Source organism: Epinephelus moara, chromosome 8 (assembly GCF_006386435.1).
Source record: "Epinephelus moara isolate mb chromosome 8, YSFRI_EMoa_1.0, whole genome shotgun sequence".
NCBI lineage: Eukaryota > Metazoa > Chordata > Actinopteri > Perciformes > Serranidae > Epinephelus > Epinephelus moara.
Window position 1 is genome coordinate 8,426,269 of NC_065513.1, and position 21,470 is coordinate 8,447,738.

At 40.4% G+C, this 21,470-nt stretch overlaps 1 protein-coding gene across 4 annotated transcripts; it reads left to right on the forward strand.

The window, feature by feature from the left end:
* The first annotated feature begins 12,441 nt into the window (after positions 1–12,441).
* LOC126394593 (lysosomal membrane ascorbate-dependent ferrireductase CYB561A3) lies at positions 12,442–20,847 on the forward strand. Of its 4 annotated transcripts, none has more exons than XM_050051512.1 (7): positions 12,442–12,516; positions 13,211–13,355; positions 16,008–16,212; positions 19,740–19,948; positions 20,099–20,253; positions 20,337–20,493; positions 20,593–20,847. In XM_050051512.1, the coding sequence occupies exons 2-7, from the start codon at positions 13,218–13,220 to the stop codon at positions 20,617–20,619; spliced, it is 891 nt and encodes a 296-aa protein (XP_049907469.1). In that variant the 5' UTR covers positions 12,442–12,516; positions 13,211–13,217; the 3' UTR covers positions 20,620–20,847. The 4 variants fall into 4 exon arrangements, with proteins under 4 accessions (XP_049907469.1, XP_049907468.1, XP_049907470.1 ...); XM_050051511.1 differs by having other exon boundaries at positions 12,510–12,617; XM_050051513.1 differs by lacking the exon at positions 12,442–12,516 and having other exon boundaries at positions 13,338–13,477.
* Positions 20,848–21,470: the final 623 nt, after the last annotated feature.

The window sequence follows — 21,470 nt, forward strand, 5'->3', positions numbered from 1 at the left end:
GTGTGCAAAGCTGTATGAAAGCTTTGTTATACATTATTTTAGTGTAACTTTATAATTTTTTTTCGCTGTGAAAACATTGGACTACCGACAAGTGCTTGGTCTTGTCGGAAAGCCACAATTCCGCTGTTTCACGTGATATGCGTGGCTTCTCGCGATGACGCACGGTCCACAGAGAAGAACAATCAATCTCCTTACTTTTATTCGCTGTTTCCTCCGGTCACGCACGGGTCAGAGTTGAGAGGCTGAGCTGCATGAGTCTGCTCTCACCTGCGCGCGCAGTTGCATGCAAAGGATTATGGGGAATGTAGTCGCACAGTCATATTACCGGCTCTGTAGGAGAACGCAGCTATATAACTACCGTGGCATTCCCACAACGGTATCGAGAATTTATTTTATTGCGACACCGCGAAATTCGACATATCGTTACATGCCTACCAACTGGTAACTAAATTTTGATGGTCCAATAGCTATCATGTCAGTCTTAGCTGAGTTAAGTAGCAGAACGTTTGCTGATAGCCAGGACCTCACCGCAGCCAAACAGGCTGTAAGTTTATCAGAAACAGACCCATTTCCTGCAATGACTGGCATATACAATTGCAAATCATCAGCATAGCAATGAAAAACAATCCCAAAAGAGCGCATGATCTGACCTAGTGGTGCCAGATACACTGAAAACAACAGTGGACCCAGGACAGAGCCCTGTGGGACCCCGTGCTTAACAGAACAAGAGTCAGATAACACGTTGTTATAAAGAACACGTTGAGATCTCTCTGACAGGTAAGATCTCAACCAATTAAGCACCTGACCCGAGATGCCAAAATAATTCTCGAGCCTGTCCAAAAGTATACAGTGATCCACAGCGGCGCTAAGGTCCAACAACAGTAGAACAGATGTTGAGTCTGAATCTAACACCAATAATAAGTCATTTACCACTTTTGTAAGTGCTGTTTCTGTAGAATGGTTAGCACAGAAAGCAGACTGCAGTGGCTCAAATAAATCATTCAATGACAGAAATTTTAAAAGTTGGTTGGAGACCACTTTCTCAGAGATTTTTGATAAAAAAGCTAAATTTGAGACAGGTCTATAATTGGCAAGAGAGTTTACATCCAGATTTGTTTTTTTCAATAAGGGTTTAACAACAGCAGACTTAAAACAAGCTGGAAAAAATCCAGTGGACAGAGAGAGGTTAAGGATAGCTAAAACATAAGATCCTAATGTTGACCAAAGCTCCTTAATAACCCATGCTGGTAGTGGGTCCAGAGAGCAAGTGGTACTTCTTGCAGCCATAACAACCTTAGTTAGAGCAGCCAGAGAAGTAGACTCAAACTCAAAGAAACCTTGTCCTGCAAAAGTGGGCAAAGTGGCAACACAGTCTGATCCCCCAGCCAGTGACTGGGGTATTCTAGATCTAATATCCTCTACTCTAACATTAAAATACTCCATAAAATCCTGTGCAAAGAGGTCAGTGCTGATGACTGGCTGCTGATCCTGTGTTAGTCTAGAAACAGTGTCAAATAAAAGCCTTGGGTTGTGCTCATTATTTTTAATCAAAATAGAATAATATGCAGCCTTCGCCGCAGACATCTCAGACTGGTAAGTGGTCAGACTTTCATTCAATTTCAATTGTCTCTATCCCATCGCTGTGTTAGTGCGTGTGAATGTTTATGTGATGAGGAGATGGCATCTTGTATGATAGCCTTGACCACCAGTGTATCAGTGTGTGTGAATTGTGTTTGTGTTGTAAAGTGCTCTGAGTGGTCGCTAAGACTAAGAAAACAGTGTCCAGCTACCATTCCACACTGCATCCCTTGAACCAGCCACCCTTCGGCCCCAAAGCCAAGTCCCTATGGACTGAGCTACAGTGTTGGACTAATAAAAAATTCTGACCTAAAGATGATGCAGGGTGAAAAGTTAAGGGATCACCAATCCTGAGGGGACATGATTGTGTGTAGCAAATTTCATGGTAATCCATCCAATAGATGTTGAGACATTTTAGTCTGGACCAAAATAATGGATTGACCGACACTGCCATCCCTGGAGCAATGCCTGTCGAGTGGACAAAAAGCCATGGAAAACCAATGGAACATCAGGTGAAATTGTTTTGTCATATACGGCATACAGGTCGTCAATGCTCTGACTCCTACTGTCATTTGATTGTGAGATGATTTTGCCTCATGGTGACCACAATGCCGCTTACCAGCAGGAGTGTAGTAGGTCTGAGCCCACTGAGCAATACAGTCAGTGCCCAGAACAGAGTTCAGTACGGTGCACCTTTAGCCCTGATAGCAGCTGCTACATGTTGTAACGATGACTCAGAAGGAGACATGTAGCGTCCTGCTGTGTTTGCAGACATTAGCACTTCCTGCAAATAGTCAAGATTGCTGGGTGGATGCTTCTTCCTCTGCTATGTTGGAGTTCATCCCAAAGTTGTTTTGATGGACAGGTATCAGGGGATTTACCAAATCTTTAACGTCATTTCATCCAACAAACGTAAGTCCCACACATTAATCTGTGTTGATGACAAGGCTGCTCATACTCATTTGCCAATCATTTCTGCAGGGCTGCCTCATTTTCTCCTTCATTCCTCATTCAGCAGGTTGCAGAGCGTGCTGCGTTAGCTGTTCATTTACTCTGTGTCTTTGTCTTACATTCCCATTATGAATATTGATGGGATAACCACGTCCGTCAATTCAGATACTAGCCCTACGGTGTGTACTCAAAGCCAGGGCATTTAATAGAGGTGTCGCAGAAACATTCAGCCAAATGATACCTCTGCTGTAACAAATCAGCCGTCTGACTCTCATGCATCAAACTAATGCTCACTGAGAACATTATTAAACATTGTGTTGCGGTCGTCTAGTACACCAGCCAAATTGCCATTCAGAAAAAGGTGATTTGAAGGTACCTATCTATTAAAGATCTGAGAGCTTGACTGCTCAGCGGCCCTATTATACTTTGATACATGAAATACAATACATGTTTGACTTTGAAAATTGAAATTAGTTTATGCTGTAAAAGAGTTCTGCCTTTAAAATACAAAGTCATTTTTCAAGTAGAAAACAAATCCTCATCAAAATATATACATATACCTATTATCCAGTGTAAATGCCTTTGGATGGGAGGGGACAGAGAGGGAGTGTTGAGGGGGCTTCTGGGGCTCCAACTCCTGCTGGGGTTAAAAAGCTTATTTACATGGCTAATGAAAATGAATATTCCACTAATATTCCCATTTACATGCATCCATGCATAACATGCCCTCACGTGTCATTTATCACATCAAAATATTGAATCTGATTGAAATCTTGATTAAATGATGCTAACTGCTTTGGAGCATTTGAACCTCAGGTTGGAATATTTTAAGTATCTGATTTCTGAAAATGATAATGTTGGTGTTCAGTACTTGGGCTCCAATCAGAAACTAATTCACTGTCAAAACAGTGTTTCTCACATCTCAGTCATCAGAATGGAAACCTAAGGATTTAATGTACTCTGCTGTACAACTACTATCCTGAGCCTGCCTGTTATACTATACAGTACGTACAGTATAACACAAATGTCATATCAGTGTTTCTCTATCAGCTTCCCTCATTGGTAGATCAGCTTTACAACCAAACCCCAGTTTGAAAACACTGACCTCTGTTAGAGACCATGCACTGTTCCCCTGTGACAAAGAGGCCAGCTAATGCAAATGAGATGTACATGTTGCCTGCAGAGCTCAGGGGCAAAAATAAGAGGGATGAATCAGAATCCACTTTATTTACAAGTAGGTTTTCACTTACAAGGCATTTGTTTTGTAAAAACTTCAAAAAAAAAAAGTGTTGCACAAATGGATACACATATTAAAAATAATAATAAAATTACAATAAAAACATGAAAAGTGTTAAAAAAAAATAAATAATTACAGTGTATTTTAATTGAAAGTAGAAGCACCTGCTGACCCATCATCTCACAGAAAAAAAGGAAACAAAAGACATGTCTGAACCTGCAGAGGAAAATAAAGCGGAGACTGCGACTGTGAGAAACACAAAGGAACTGACGCACAGCAAGAAATCAAGACTCTGATGACTGAGACATATTTGATTCTGGCATGCTTTCACAGATGTAATTCTATTCAATTAAAGGAGCTGGATCACGTCACTGCAGTAAAAGGGTTTAGTTGTCATCTCAGGCAGTATAATTATGGTTTGCATTCTTTGTAAGCTAAAACTACTTTTCTGAAATGTGAATTGGCATATTGAAAAAACACAAAAATTACCAGATTTTAAGAAGAATCTTTAATATAAATATTTACAGTATGCATATGCCTTAAACCACACTGATCCATTGATTATAGGAGATTGCTGCAGCAGCATACAGTAAGATGTATGCTGCTGCAGCCATGTGTGGATGCTTTATGCAATGTAGAAAGGGTCATTAATGACAAACCCACACAGAATTATCACTAACACTAATAAGCCTTTCAGCGTATTTTCACATTGTTTTAGTTTTACAGCAGTGTTACTGTTAGAATGTTATTCTCAGGAAACACGTTGTTGCTTTCAGCAAAAAAGCTCTAAAAATCCACTGCACACTACCTTGTCACCAAACAGGCAGCAATAGAGACTAACCGGTGAACATAGTAGAGCATTTAGCAGCTAAAGTGCCAGATATTTCCCTCAGGACTCCACATAAATACTGATGTCGCTCAGTATCTGCTTAAAGGGACAGTTCACCTCAAAAACAAAATTACATATACTCCTCTTTCCTGTTGTGGTTTTTATCAATCTACACTGCTTTAGTGTGAGTTGCTGAGTGTTGGAGAGATGTCCGCCTTCCCTTTGATATAATAGAACTAGATGGCACCCAGCTTGTGGTGCTCAAAGCACCAAAAAACATAGGGTTGTCAAAATAACATTGTAATTTCTGTTAATTAATCACAGAAAAAATAATGATTAAAAAAAAAATCAAAGCTGATGAATTGCATTCCCTGGTGCACTGTTCTCTGCAATTTCTGCAGAAAGGTTGGAGGTTGGAGCTAGCACAGCCTCCGATGCTAGTGCTAGCAGCCAGCCTCTTCAGGCCACACTCGACCAGGTGTTCAAACACAAACTGAGTAAGTCTACCTGTGACCAACTAACTAACTCCCTTGCACAATGGATTGCAATGAACTGCAGACCAGTTTCAATGGTAGAGGACAGGGGGACAATTGTGTCCAAAATCCAGCAGCTTTACTACGACACATCTGCCAAAATTCATTTGAACTGAATTATTTAAAATGCTTTCATAATAAAGTTGATTTATGATTCATTTGGAGTAATTAATCACAGAGCATGTAATTAATTAGATTTTTCTTTTAATCACTTGACAGCCCTACAAAAAGCATATTTGAGCTTTTCATCAATGAGTAGATGCACGCTTCCTTCTGCGCTGTGATTTGGTTTGCGGGTGTAGTTCAGTAAAAATAAACATGAAATTGCTAACAACAAGATCTGTGGATTATCATGAGTATCTGCAAGCCAAGTGCCATCTAGTTCCATTATATTGGAAAAAACAAAAGGCAGACATCTCTATGGCCGATACTCAAACACTTGGCAACTCATGCCAAACAATCTGGATTGATAAATAGCACCACAATTAAGATAAAAAAATTATTTTTCACTTTGGAGTGAACTGTCCCTTTAAAAAGTCTTAACAAGCCACAGTTTGCTAACATGTTTGCCATATCAACTTTAGAAGGTGAAAATCTGTCAGTGCTCCTAAGTGGCCAAACAATCAGATAATGCAGCGTTAAAATCTGATTTGATCAAGCCTCCATCAGGATTCTGACTCCCATTAACTGAAACACTTGACTCCTTCAGCATCTTTTGTCCCTTTTTTAGCAATTTGACTGCAGTTTCCTGTGATTATTGGTAAGACCCCAAGAAGCCCAGCTGCCACTCCAGAGAATTCACTCCCGTTCTGTGATAACAGCTCCACTGGCTCACTGCAGCTGCCAAGGATTTCATGGAGCTGAAGGCAGAGACCCAAAACCTCTAGTGTGTGTGATCGTGAACCAAAAGGCCTCTGGGATCACATTGACATCCAGTGGCGATATTACTATCAGTTCCCTTTGGAGAAAGCACTCTCGGGTTGTTTCCCTGTTGCCACAAAACAATACCTGTATGAAAGCACTGTTCAGTTCACATCCCTTCGTTTTGAAATCACATTTTCATGACCACGTGCATGACCATGCCTGCGCTCTTTTTAGAATAATAAATTGAATTTTCTCCAAAATGATCTTACACAATTCCTCTTACATCCGTGTAAGTGCTTTTCCAACAGGATGCTGGGTACTGCTTATGTGCAATTTTGAGTGAATAGGGCCTGATTTTGATGACGGCTATGCATGATCACTCCATTCAGGCCAAGTAAGAAGGAGATACAACAGCTTGCCAGTCTTTATACTAAGAGCTCTGTTAATCAGTGTTGAGAAGGGAATAAAAAGGCATTCAATCTTACTTTTTTGGCTTTCAGGACTACTCCATAGGACATAAAGGACAATAGAAGTGCAATTCAGCTCTAAAATATGAAGCTACAAGAGAGAGTGTGAAATATACTACCTCCTTTGCTGGAAACAAGTGGAAATTTGCCTCGTCCCTTAATCTGAATTTGTTATACTGATGTACAACTCTGCAGAGAATAAATTGTAAAAGGTAGAAAAGGTCACTGTGACAGAATTCAGGATGACTTTTTCAGCATAAGAAGGGGTAATTTCTTATTCACAAACTCAGCTCTCTATTCACTGCCAACAGAGTGGCTCCACACTGTAGATCAGTGTGACATCACTGATTCGAGTCTTGACTCTTCAATTTGCTTCAGGACAGAATCATTCATTCCACTTATTCCACAGCATAACAACCCAACTGGCAGTTTCAGTGGGCCTCTCATCAGGAATTATACCTCCTACACTTTAACTTCAAGCAGTCCAGCTTAGTTCAGTTTTTACAAATTAAAACAACTATTTTTGCATCTCCATTTTCAAAAGTTGTGGATGGTTTCAATAGAACTGTTCCATTCCATAGCATTTTTTTTGTCACCCCTCTGTTGTGGTACCTCCCATTGATCCGATACTAAAAGATGGAGCTGACAACACATTCTCACTCCCAACTTGTCAAATGTCGACACTTGGTCTGTGGCCCGTTGCATTAAAATGGATACCATGTCAATTTACGTTTGTTACATTTACCATGTCTTTTCAAAATAAAGTTCCAGTTCCACAGGAAATGCACATCTTGTGCTTGTTACCGGTAAATCCATACAGTCGTTTTCAAAATAATATTACAGTGTAGGTAGAAAAAACTGGGCACCAAAAACATGGTTAGGTTTATGAAAAAACATCACGGTTTAGCTCAAAATCAGTATGCTAATTGTTAACGTAATATAGCGTCACATGACATACATCACGAGCATAGTATGCTAAACATACTAGCACACTATGTCATTATTGAAACAACTTGATTGACTGTTGTTTTCACACGGGAAACCAACAGTGAGCTCCTGGGTGAACCTGTGTCAGTGTCTGATGTCGCCAGGCGTTTTCGACAATTTGGGAGTGAGATCTGATTGAAGCTGGATCACTGCAGTCCATTGATTGGTTAAGAGAGAATCGACACTCTAGCAGTGCAGAGCAGAGCATCTATTGAGAAGCGTGGCAAGTTGTGGCTTGTTTGGGAAGTTATGTGACTGCTGCTCCTACGGTGACAAGTTTCATACATTAGTTAACTATAACTATAAAATGATGGCTCTCTTGCATGACATGTTTTAGTGATGATTGGATCTTCAAGTGCTTAAAAAAATGTAAATGAATTTCAACCCGATTACGTGAACTGCATCTATTTCTGCTCTACACTCCAGCCTGCTCTATTTTGTTCCAAAAATGTAGCACTCCGTGGAGGATCAACAAGGTGCAGGCATTCCTCTGCATCGTCGGTGAGGAGGAATAGCTATTACTATCCAGTAACAACCACACCTACATAATACAAGAACTGTGTGTGGTGGAAACATAAAACATATCTACGGTTTAGGTACATGCCTGTATGGGTTACTTAGGGTTCTAAGGTAGCTACTATAACAAAAGTGTTTGGTGGAAACAGTTTTTTTCTCTGAGGGTGGTGAACTTTCTGACCTGTATTTCTGCAAAATCGGCTGACGTGCAAGTCAGCAGTTGACATGGGAAAAAAAACAATCTGAATATGTAAATTTTGATATGCAAATCATAAACTTAGATCAGAGCATGATTCACACAGGAAAAGAATCAAAACCAAGAGTTTTCAGAATCCACCCACCTGCATTAGCTCTACACTAAATGTTCAAGCATCCGGCTCATCAATGTATTGTAAACCTCATTCAGCCTTAGCTGAACTTTGTTTCAAGTGTTAAATGCTGGCATTCTAGCTGAAAGATGGTGAAAGAGATACATTTACCACTTCATTTTAATATTTATATTATACCTACTGAACATGAGCATATTAAGATTGTCCTTGTTTGCATGCTGATGTTTGCATTTAGCATTTAGCTTAAGGGTTGTATCCAGGTACAGCCTCACAGAGCCACTAGCATGGTTGTAAAATGTTGATCTTGTTTTATCATTCATTTTTTGTGAGCTTTGAAACTTAGCTTTCCAGAGACTGGAGACTTGACACCAAGCCTGTAGTTCACCAAGTTCTGCATCTGTGGCTTCAGAAAACAGCGAGGGGAGAAACCACCGCAGGACTGTAAGGATGAGACTAAGTCCATGCCATGCCAGAACCCAAGGAGTAAAGGAAATATAGCACATTAACTTAGATGTCCCTAACAAAAGCCTGGAGCTGTCCCACTGTGTCACACAGCCAACTCTGCCCACTCAACTCCACAGTCCTCATCCTCAACACTGCTGCTGTGGCCTGTTGCAGTGAGGGGGGACTGGGAGAAGCGTTTGAACAGATCACTTCAAGGAGACTGCCAGAGGATCTGAGAGACTTTGATAATATAAGGCAGGGACTTGCATCCACTGACAGCTTGATTCTTGTCTGTTTTAGAGACCTGAGCTGGAGGACGCAGGCTCAGGCCCTCTGTTTGGGAGATATTTTGATGCACCTTTCCTGAATTATATGGCAGCCCATTTCTGCCAGTGTGATGAAAAAAAGACAAGTCAGATTGCTTAAAAATGATAACTTAGTTTCTAAAAATAGGGACTTAGTGTCTCTGCAATAATGACTTATTATCTCAAATATCATGGCTTAGTAGCTTGATATTAATACATCTGTATCACAACATTATGACAAATGACAAAATGATACTTAGTGTCCCAAAATAATGATTTAGAATCTAAAAAATGAGTTAGTATCATAAAAAATGCCTGAGGATAACGACATAATATGAAACTTTCTCAAAATCATGACTTAATTTCAAAATAATGTCTTAGTATTTTCGAGTCATTATTTTTGAGATTTCTTTTGAGCTACTAAGTTAGTGTTTCAAAAAAGTCTCATTATAATGACTCGCAGGACTATGGGGCGGCAGTAGCTCAGTCCATAGGGACTTGGGTTGGGAACCGGAGGGTCGCCTGTTCAAGTCCCCGTCCGGACCAAAAATGTGGAGCGTGGACTGGTAGCTGGAGAGGTGCCAGTTCACCTCCTGGGCACTGCCGAGGTGCCCCTGAGCAAGGCACCGAACCCCCCAACTGCTCGGAGCGCCTGTCATGGGCAGCCCACTCTGACATCTCTCCATTTAGTGCATGTATAGGTCCAGTTTGTGCATGTGTGTGTTCGGACCTGTGTGTAATTGACAACAGAGTGTAAAATTGAATTTCCCCTCGGGGATTAATAAAGTATATAAAATTTAAAAAAAAAATAATTTTGTTTTCATCACATGAGCAAAAATGGGCTTCCATCGATGTGGCTTTTCTGAGAACTGCTATTTTTCTTATTCCCGCCAAAATATCACATGATTCAACCTGCATTGAAATGGAAAGCAAATTGTGGTTAATATGAAAACAAGCATGCACTTGCTTTCTGCATGCTCCTTTGCAGCAGAATGTGGCTAAGGACAAGCTCGCCATTATGTGTATATATACCATCATCTGTATTGCACTTCAGCTAATTCAAGCTCAACACAGCATAGACCATTTGCTGCAACAGAGTCTGCACAAACCAGGACATATCTGAAATCAAAGTCGATGCAGCACATACCTGGGACTATGCATGGTGTGTGCATTACTTGTGACTGTGAAGCAATCAGATGTCCTGCAGAAAATGGGAATTACAGGAATTATGCATACCTGGTACATTTGACTTTGGTGATTAAAGGTATACGCATTGTTGCACAAAAGGTCTGAGAGGTGCTCGCATGGTGTTATTATTGTGGTTTTCTTATTGTTATACTTTTGTCCTTTCCTGTGCAGTGTGCAAGATTTATGGGATTTAGTGGCATCTAGTGGTGAAGATGGCAAATTGCAACCAGCTGAAACTTCTCCTGGTTAGAATTCCTTCAGTGTTCATTGTTTAGGACATTTTTACTGGGAGCCGAATTATCCGCAGAGGTCTCTTCCTCTCCTAAACAAAAGAACCAGGTGATTAGACCAGTAAAAACACTGGACAAAGCTGTTTCACGTTACAAATCAGTGTTTCTCCTTTGCTGTTTGGCACGTTACAGATGGGCTGCTCACCCAGCGCCTTTGTGCTACCTTTTTTCTCTGATAACTTAATGTGTGCTCAGATGTTCAGGAGGTTTTTACTATGGTAGGAATTATCCGCAGAGGTCTCTTCCTCTCCAGAGCAAGTGGACCCAGTGATGTAAACCAGTAAAAACACAGATTAAAGCAGTTCCATGTAAAAATAAATAAATTAAAAAAAAATCAGTGTTTATTCCGGTGCTGTTACCGAGAAGTCCATTCAAGGTTACGGTAAAAACATGGCGGTGCAACATGGAGGACTCTGTGAATGAGGACCTGCTCCATATGTAGATATAACAGCTCATTCTAAGGTAACAAAAACACAATTAACATTTTCAGGTGATAAAGGTCTGTCTCAATTAGACACCTGGTCTGGTTGCCAAGCAGTTCATTTTTATAGAAGTTCTTTGGATGTATAAAACCAGGTTGTTGGCCACCCACTTGAGTTAGCATGCTGTTTTAATTGCACATACATACAAATATAAATGTCTAAACTTTTCTCAATATGGAGATGCTACACCTTGCTAGCCCGGTTTAGTTCATTTTACTAAAACCATGAGCACCGGAGAAGACTTTAATTCATACAGATTTACCAGCATAGCAAAAAAAAAACAAGTGGTGACTCCCTTCCTCTGAAGCAGTCATAAAGTCAGAATATGTCACCATTCCTTGATTACCCAGTAAGTTATCTATATTTCTTTTGTCTGCAAAGGCCCACCGTTCAAAAGAATTACAAGTGTTTTTCATAAAAATGAATCGAAGTTGTGAATATTGTTCTAACAGGATAAAGTGGTGTTGCATCGGTATGCTGGGTGCCATTATCCTTGGGTGCCGTAAAACAGAGAGTAACAGTAACATCAAAGATAACAGGGTCAGTAGAGCAAATAGCTGATTTCCATAATGCTATCTTATACATACATACATCCAGTATACTGTACATGTATACCAGCAAACCCAGATTACTAACGGAGAATACGTGTATAATATATACTTCAAATACAGTACATACATGCAGTATACACATATCTCATGTATGAACTATTTGTAACAGCATAGTCTTTTTTATGACCAAAAACACTTCAGCATACAAGTTTATAGCTGACAGCTTATTAGGAGACACTGGGAGCAGCATATAAACCCATTCAAATTCATAAAGCAAACTACTACACAGTAGAGCAAATAAGATACTGACTAACACTGCCTCCAGGTGGAGCTGGAAGACAACAGATCTTTACAGGTCAGCCATCCTGCAGCCATGACAGCCCCCTTCCCTCTGCAGGGTCCCTTTTAGACATTCACACATACAGTCTCCGTAATCACAGCCAACTGTCACACTACCTGCGAGGCAAAGCAGTTCTGAGTAATTTCATCAGTATTAGTAATTTCATATGTTTATACAACCCCAGACTTGTTTATTGACTATAAAGTTTATGGCTTTATTGCTGTATTATTTAATTATTTCCCGTGTTTTATTGTTTGTGTTAATATAACATGTGTGTGTGTGTGTGCGTGCGTGCGTGCGTGTGTGTGTGTGCTTAGATTCTATTTTCATTTTCCCTGCTGAGTCTTATTGCTTTAAGTACTGCGACGAATTTATTTCCCCTGGTTGATCAATAAAGTTTTAACATCCCATTTTATCACGGAGGCTGCCTGTTCAGAGCTGAAGAAAACAGCGTCAGAAGAACTGGAGGGCAAAGCAGTAAATTACACAGCGCGAGACTTTTAATTATTCCATTTAATTGTATGGAATCATGATGGGATGGTGTGGAGCGCTGCCGGGTACGCTGGTGACAAATAAAACCACATTTCCCACAAGGCCTTGCGCTGTCAATAAGGAAATGGGATAGGTAAGACTCGCTTCCTGATAACAAAGATAAAACCCGTACACGCAGCTTATATTCTTGATATTTTTTGTTTTCGTCCTTTTCAAATGTGGAGTGTAAACGAGGTGCACGACTATACGCTTTATTTTTCGAATTATTGAGACGTTTTGTGTATGCTAGTAGATACAGTAGTAAGATAGGTAACTTGGGACGTTCATTATTCAAGAGTTTAACTGCTAAATATGCTAATATGTCGCCCTGTTTACGGAGAAAAGACGCACAATAAATTAGCATAGGTTACTTGAGGAATGTATTAGACACACATTACTTTGCTATAATTAAAAATGTTGACAGTTTATAAATAAATTGCCAAGTAGGACTAAAGTTGAAACATTTCGCTAAATGGATAAAAAAAAAGAAGTCGAATACACCTGATAGTGACGTATTGCGTCATGAGTGTGTCCCCTCGCCAGAAAGCTATTGCCTTTTTCCACTGACGTTTTATATGTTTTTATTACACCAACTCACTAACTTTCTCACATTTGGAAAGTCAGCAGAAAGTTTTCACTCCACTGTTATCTGAACACACACCTTATATACTGTGTATGTGTTTATTAGAAGAGGATAATGTGTTTTTGTTGTTGGCTGGGTGCTTCTGGTTACCCTCCACCCTCACTGATGACTGTGTCCCTCTCCTACTGTATCATCGTATTTATAGGCAGCAGATGCAGCAGGCTGGCTCCTCGTCCCCCAGCTGTTCCTCCACCTCTGACTGCTTCCCCCTCAGCAACCGCAATACAGCAGAATGTGGAAGTGAGACTTCAACTGAGGCAGTGAAACACGAAGTGAGAGCCAACAACACCGTGAGTATGAGTTAAAGAATAACCAGTGAAAATCACGAGGTAGAGCAATGACTTCTACATCATGAGAGCTTAAGTTCAGTATTGTTGAGCAAGAAGTGGTGTCAGTGGCAGCTGGGGACAAGGTAAGGTGTGTGACTCTGGTGCATATTTCTGATAATCACATATTAAGCTTATGATAAAGTTGTTGAGCTTGATGTGATGCTAAAATGAATAGTGGAAGTTAACGGTTAGAAGAAATTATTGACAATGATTCAGCCGCTTCTATTGCAATTTAGTATTTTTCCACCGGACAAATTGAGGCTGTTTAAAGGAATTTAAGTTGATTTTCACATGCTTTTATATTTAGTTTTTTTTTTATTTAGTTTGCTTTCAGTTATGACAGTTAGCTGCTGCATTTATCCACTGTTACTGAAAAAGGATGAGCAACTAGGGATTACCACTGATTTAGTGTGTAAGCTTTAAACTGAGCTAGAGGGGATTAAAAGTGAAAGTGTTTTGTTTTTTTTTACATTTAGGAGCCTTATTGCCATTTCCATCCACCTCTTTTAATGTGCGTTTTCAGTTTCCACATGAAAAAACCTGAGTGGAAACAGCAAAATTTCTGAAATATCACAAAAAAGTTTCATGCTTGGGGAAAGTGGACAAGTTGATGCATCAGTAAAAGGTAAATGTGACTAAGTGCAATGGAAACAGATTCATGACATACCGTCAGACCAATGCAAGCTCTCCTCACTGTCTCTGGGTGGCTATTAACAATAGACTGTATAAAATGATGGCGCTTACATTGTGGGGTGGCTGTGGCTCAGAGGTAGAGTGGGCTGTCCACCAGTTGAAAGGTTTAATCCCTGGCTCCTCTGGTCTGTATGTCGAAGCATCCTTGGGCAATACTGAACCCTAAACTGCTCCTGATGGCTGTTCCATTGGTGTGTGAGTGAGTGAATGGTTACTGAGTAAAAGGTGGCACCATGTACGGTAGCCCCGGCCACCTCTGTGTGAATGTGTGTATGAATGGGTGAATCTGACATGTAGTGTAAAAAGCGTGGTCGGCAGACTAGAAAAGCGCATTTATCATTTCCATTACGAAGTCTTGGATGCAGCATTTCGACAGTTGCCATCTTGGTTTTTTGGAGCCAGAAGTGATCATACTTAGAATACCTCGCAAGCAGCCTGTAACTCAGTGGGCCCTGCCCTTAAATATGCATAACTTTAAGCCGTAATAAAATGTCAAGGGGTGAGTCACATAAAAATGCAGCCCTCTACAGTTGTTAAGAATGAAGAAATTAGCTTCAGAGACCAAAACCATTTTTTGAACCAGGCTCTAAACATTTTTGTTTTTGCTGTAAAGTAGGGCATTTTAACACTGGGGTCTGGGGGAATGACTTGCCTTTGGGAGCCAACTCAAGTGGCCAGTCAATGAATTGCTGTTTTTGGCACTTTCGCGGTGGTTTTAATTTTCAGCCCCAGAGGTTGCTGCTTGCTTTTAACACACTTAGGCACACAGATCTTACCAGAACTCTTCCAAGAGCACAGAGCTGTAATATTAGTTGTTCAAGACTCCCCACTGGGCTCTCACTTATTACACATCCATTCATTTACTTTATTTGAGGTTTAGCTGGTGCTCTTTTAATCATATCATCCTGTTGAGTCCTCTTCTGCACACCTCTGATTGGAGAATTAGCGCCAGCTACTGCTTATCTCAGTGAACCCACTGCCAATATTTGCATAACAGTAACTGATGCAATTTGACTAACATTTGCACTACATTTGGATGGTAACCTAACTATTGTTTCAACATAATTTCAGTGACTGTGTTTCAGTTGTTGGGTTTTCCTCCAAGTGAAGCACAAATTTAATTGAATTTTCAGATAATCTGAAAAAGAAAATGCAAATTTATGTGCTTTTCCTTCCACTGCTGTTCTGCAAATATTGGGAGTTGGTTCATTGAAATAAACAGTAGGTGGCGCTAATTCTCCAGTCAGAAGGCATGACATAATTAAAAGTGCGCCAGTCAAACCTCAAACAAAGGACATGTAATAAAAACACTGGAAAACAGCAGCTGTGTGCTTTTGGAAGAGTTCTGGTTACAGCTCAGTGTGCATACGTAAGCGTGTTCAAAGCCATCCAGGGCCGACAAAGACAGCTTGTAGTGGCCTATGCCGTTAAAGTACGTCATCATTCATTCGCTGAATCTGTTTCCATTGCACTTAGTTGCATTTACTTTTTATCGAAACACCAACATTTCCACCTCCCCAAAGCAGAAACATTAAAATGCGAAATGTTTAAGATTTTTGCAAGATTCTGGCATTTCCACTCAGGATTTTTTTATACACAAACTGAAAATGGACATAAAAGACGATGCATAGAAAGGTGCCTTGTGTGTATTTAGAATCAGCCATATACTAAAATATAATGGTTGTAATGCTATTAAACATTGGCTTCATGTGACCCAAGTGTCTAGAAAACCTTATGAACAGTTAGCCAAGTCCTTATCTAGACATCAAGACATCCTTTGACCTGCACATGACCAAATTACTGGTTACTAGGCAGTGACTCACTCGTGTTGGCAATCAGCAACATGACATTCTGTCTGTCCTACCTGTTCACTGTCCTGCCACCCTGTGTGTTCTGATGTTGTTCCTTTTACTGTTTCAGCCTACAGAACCCTCCAGAATGTCGTCCGTCCTGAGGTTCTACGTGTGCTACCTGTTGTGCCTGGGCCTGGGCCTAGCCTGCATAGTGTGCGTGTGCGTGTGGAATAGCCAATGGCGTGGCGGTTTTGCCTGGGACAGTTCGTCCCTGCAGTTCAACTGGCACCCCGTCCTGATGGTAACAGGTCTGGTTGTGCTGTACGGCATTGGTGAGTGCCTTTTCAGTTTTAGATCAAACGGTTTCATTTCTGTTTCTCACTTCTTCTTTTCCTCTTGTCACAGTCAGACTGTATCAAGATAATTACACATTACAGGTTTCATAGAGACCGAGCATATAATTTAATGCATCATTTCAGTAGAGTAAATGTGAGGTAATGTCCACAGTGACTGTTTTGCTTTAAGTACCACACCTCAGTGATTGCAGTCAGTTTTTTCTTATATAAAGTAAAGTTTGATCAAATAAAAGAAGGTGCCTTTCACCAATGAACTGGAATGTATCTGTACCATGGTAGCCTACATGATATACTGGATATACAGTCAATACAAGGTAGGAACTTTGCTGCCTACCTGAGCATATAAGTCTGTGGGAAAACAACTATTTGGTCATTAAGGCATGTGATTATTCCTCACCTTTTCATGTGTGATAAATTCTGTGTATCATGATGACTGTAAAATGCACATGTATGAAAGGTTTGTCAAAATTTGAGGCAGCAGTGATAATGAATGTCAGTGAATAAGTGTGAAATGTATTGCATGCTCAACATGTCATAATCTTCCACATTTGTGAAAGTATTTGACAACGGCTGTTTTCACATTACAAGCAAATGTGACCAAAATCTGATTTTTTTTCAGAGCAGTTTAGACATAGAAATCTGTATTTTTCCTATCAGATCTGTGACACTTTCATATGTGATCCTAAATCCCATACATATCCAATCACTGGCCATGCAACCACTGTGAGAACAGTCGAACTCATTGATGTCTTTCATACATCTATGGTTTTTCCACGTCAAACTTCACTGTGCAGGTGCAGGTCACTCACCACACAGTGTATGAGCGGTCTGCTGAAACTACAAAAGGCTGCTGTAGATGTACCGCTGCTGCAGTAGGCTGCCTCAGTCCCCAACCAGTAGAGCCTGACTGCCAGACACTTTTTGAAGGAGACAGCTTACCTTCGTGCCGTAACAGCGATGTTGTGAGGCAGCAACAGAGATATTGAAATGTAGCCCTGGACATCCTAAAGTTTTGGAGAAACTGCTCCTCAGTGAAACCCTGCACATCGCAGCCCCACCACCCGAATACCTCTCAAACAACCACTCTCTCTCCACAGAACTACTAGCAATAGCTGCTAATAGAGCTATAGCTTTTGTTTTCCTTCATCTTCTCAGCCTCACGTTATTGTTCCAGCAGCTCATAATTCCAAAGCCTCAGTAAAAATGTCCCATTAGACTGAAAGCCCATTTTACAACAGCCACTTATCCCAAAAACTAGCACACATTACTCTGAAATTAGGTCCTTTCTTACTAACTAATCATTATGTAGAATGACAAAGGTCCAATGTCCTCACTCTGCATAATAATTAGCTATGTGCTTCTTTTTAGGAGAGTGCCCTCAGAGGGTGCTTTGGAATAAAGGGCAGTCCTCTCCTCATTATGTGACAAAGCATTATCCTACCTTTGCAGCAAATATTTTGGGAGACCAGGAAATACTCAGCTTGCTTTGCCTTGGGGCTGCTTTGACAAAATGAAAAGAGGCCAGGGGCCAGTTAATAAACAAACATTAATAAGTAATATACCCATAATTAGCCATGACATCTGTGGGGGGATCAGAGGGATCCTCCTCTTGCATCATTTTTTTAATAAAACAAGCTTGATGATTTTTTTATGCACTCTGGCACCTTAATTACATTCAAAATCCAAAAAACCCAGTTGCAAGTAATTTATTTGTAAATTAGAAAGTGGTCACCCATTTCCACCCACCCTGCAGGCCTGCCAGGACACGTTGAGTTTCACTGTCATACTATGATCGTATGAGTGAGTATCAGACACACCATTTAGCTTTTTCCTTTCACACTGTGACATACTCTTCCCTTGCATGATATGACATAATGAGAGGTTTAATATTTGATTAATACGAAGTCGATGAACCTCATTAACCACCATTAGATTATTATTGTTTGAAGCAGTGGTTCCCACCTTGGGGCTCAGGACCTCCACAGAGGGTTGCAAGATAAATCTACACAGGAGGCGCAGTGTGAGCAGCATGTTAGCAGAGCGGCAGCTTCAGGCCTCTGTCTGTGTCTACACGTGAAACGTTCAGGCAGCGTAGGTCACCCGCGTTTTTGCAGCACTAGAGCCCAACACAAAATCACTGCAGTTACACACATAAAACAGAAGAAAGAAATCCTGAAGTACAAAAATATACTTGGAGTCATGCTGTTCTGCGGCCTGTGTAGACAGCTGGATTGATTAAAATAGAAGCATGTCTGTTCCCTCAGATGCATGTACTGTAAGAAGGATAACTGAAAAACATGGTTGAAAAGCCCCGTCTATAGCAGACATGCTATACAGAGTCTTGAGAGGGTTTCCTGAGCATAGAATAAGCATAAAAATTCTACACAAAATAGGTTCTTCTTTTTCAGACTTTTCTCTATACTTGATCTTTTTTTCTTACAAAATACTAATACTCTGATTTTTCCTCCTCAGGCCTCTAGAAAGCATTCAAATGAAACGTTCACTCCTTGGTTAAATTCTGCATAAATCATAGACACACATATGATCAGCGACACGAGACATTGCTTTATATACTGTGAAACTTCAATTAAAAGCCTAGTCCCAATTAAACGCCCTTTTACTGACCCGGTGTAGCTTCATATTTTGACAAATAAAGGCCTGTCTCAATTAGAAGCCTGGTCTGGTTGCCAAGCAAGTAATTTCACAGACGTTCTTTGGATGTATAAAACCAGGTTGTTGGCTACCTACTGGAGCTAATGTTAGATAGCTGTATAGATCACACATTCAAATATAAATGTTTGAACTTTTGTCAGTATCATCAGCCTGGTTAGATTCTCCACAATTCAAGCGTTGAGTTCATTTTACTGAAACCATGAGCACCAGAGAAGACCGTAATTCATTTTGATTTACCAGCATGACGAAAATATAAGTGAAGCGGTCATAAAGTTAGAATATGTGTCTGTTCTAAGTTACTCACCTTCCTTTAGTCTGTAAGCATCCACTGATCAAGAGAATCAAAATGGTTTTTCATAAAAAACAAAAAAAAGGAGAAAGTTGGGAACCAGTGGTTGAATGCCTGTCAACTGTGTTCACACTTATACTGATAACACTTGGGCTTCAGAAGTCTAACTGTATATACTAAAGGGGCATATTCACCTCATTTAGATTGTTGGGCATAGTTTATGTTTAACTTTTATTTGTCATTTCAACTTTAAATCCCTAGTGTAAATCAACCTCTAAAAACACCAGATCCTACGTTTCCCATCATGCAACTCAGTGGCATCTTTTGTTAGATTTTGTTGAGTTTATGCACAGACTGTCAAAAATGTGTCTTTAGGCCAAAGTTGAGAGAACCAAAATGCATTTATAACCTGATGACATCATCATCATAACCCTAATGATATCTTAAGGGTTATTTTCTCAGTGCCCTCCAAAGCCACAGAAGACATTAACTGCAATGTACTAATGACATTTTAAATCTTTTTGTCGTCTCCTCTCTGCAGGAGCTGTGGTATACCGCATCCCCCTGACCTGGGGTCAGAATAAACTCCCCTGGAAGCTGCTGCATGCTGCGCTGATGTTCATCGCCCTGATCCTGTCAATTGTGGGGCTTTGTGCTGTGTTTGATTTCCACAATGCTAAAAATACTCCCAACCTGTACTCCTTGCACAGCTGGATTGGAATCGCTGCTACAGCTCTTTTTGCCATACAGGTAAACGGCTTTATCTGCACAAACTGAATGGCTTTATTGAAGAGTGTAATACGTGTGGCATGAGTGTTTTTATTTTGACTTGTTCTGTGACATGATTGTTGTTCTGCTCACTGTGTCTGTCGCTGTCTTTCCCTACATCTGTCCATCCAGTGGGTGGTGGGTTTGGCTGGCTTCCTCCTGCCCTGGTCCCCTGTATCACTACGTGCACTCCTGAAACCTATCCACGTGTGGATGGGAGGCAGCATACTGTGGCTCAGCATTGTTGCCTGCATCTCTGGAATCAACGAAAAACTCTTCTTTGTTCTGTGAGTGCCATATTTCTGCCTTTCTTTTTTTCTTATTTAAATATGAAATGCTAAAATTGACCTTTAAATGTGTTTTCCCACAGCAAAGGAGCTCAGCCGTATGCTAGCCTTCCACCTGAGGCTGTGTTAGGAAATTTATTAGGAGTTTTGATCGTAGCCTTTGGCTTGGTCGCCCTCAAGATTTTATCCAACCATGAATGGCAGCGACCAGACGGCAGTTCTCAGGATCTGGCTTACACGGTGAGAATATCAGTGAGGCTGATATGCAATAAAAGAGATTAGAGGATTTATTTTTGAAAAAAGTATTTCACCATCATCCTTATCTACTCTCTCCCACAGCCACTGCTTCAAGAAGAAAATGAATGAAGAGAATTCCGAAAATGCTCACTGCATCAAATCCTTCCATGCAAAATCAGTTCAACCATCACAGATCACAATTCTGCATAACGGCCCATAAGTTCTCCGTTGAATGTACAAGCAGCTGCCTTAACAGTGTGAGAATTATCTATGTTTGTTGTGGGTGTAAGTATTTATTTGAAATTATATTTAAGTTTGCTTTTTTGCCAAAGAATAAAAAAAATGTGTTTGATCAAAGTTGTGACATTTTTCTTTCAAACTAACCTCTCCCATGGTGCAAAGTAGCTAGCTATTGGGAACCATGAGTTTTAGAATATTTAATGGTAGGCCTATATATGCTAGATTTGTATTTCAAAAATGGTAGTGAAAAAGGACTGTAAGCAGCCAAGAGAAGACTGTGAAAATCTTGGACGCAATGCTGGAAAAACCCACACATATGTCATGAATCTGGGGGTTGGCTTTTACTCACTTTTTCACTAGCTGACAATGCCTGCATAGAATGCCTTTAACACAGATACTGTATGAGCTCTTGAGGTGAATTAGAATCCTCCGTGCTCAAAAGATAACCAAAGCTGGTGTTGTTTCATAGTGTGAGTTTAAAGGTATACTATGCAGGAATTGTTGGTTACTGTTTGTAGACCAAATCACTAGTGAAAGTGAAAGGCAACTCCAGCTTTGTCTGCTTGGTGTTTCACCTCGCTATATTTGTGTTGTTTTGGCGCAGGTTTTCCATGGAAATCACAGACCCAGTTGCATTGTCACCTGGTTGCAAGCTTTTTATAAAGTGCTGTGTCTGGGAGTATCCTAAACACAGCAAAATAAGAGGGAATCTGGAGACCATGTTGTGATGGGATCAGTCC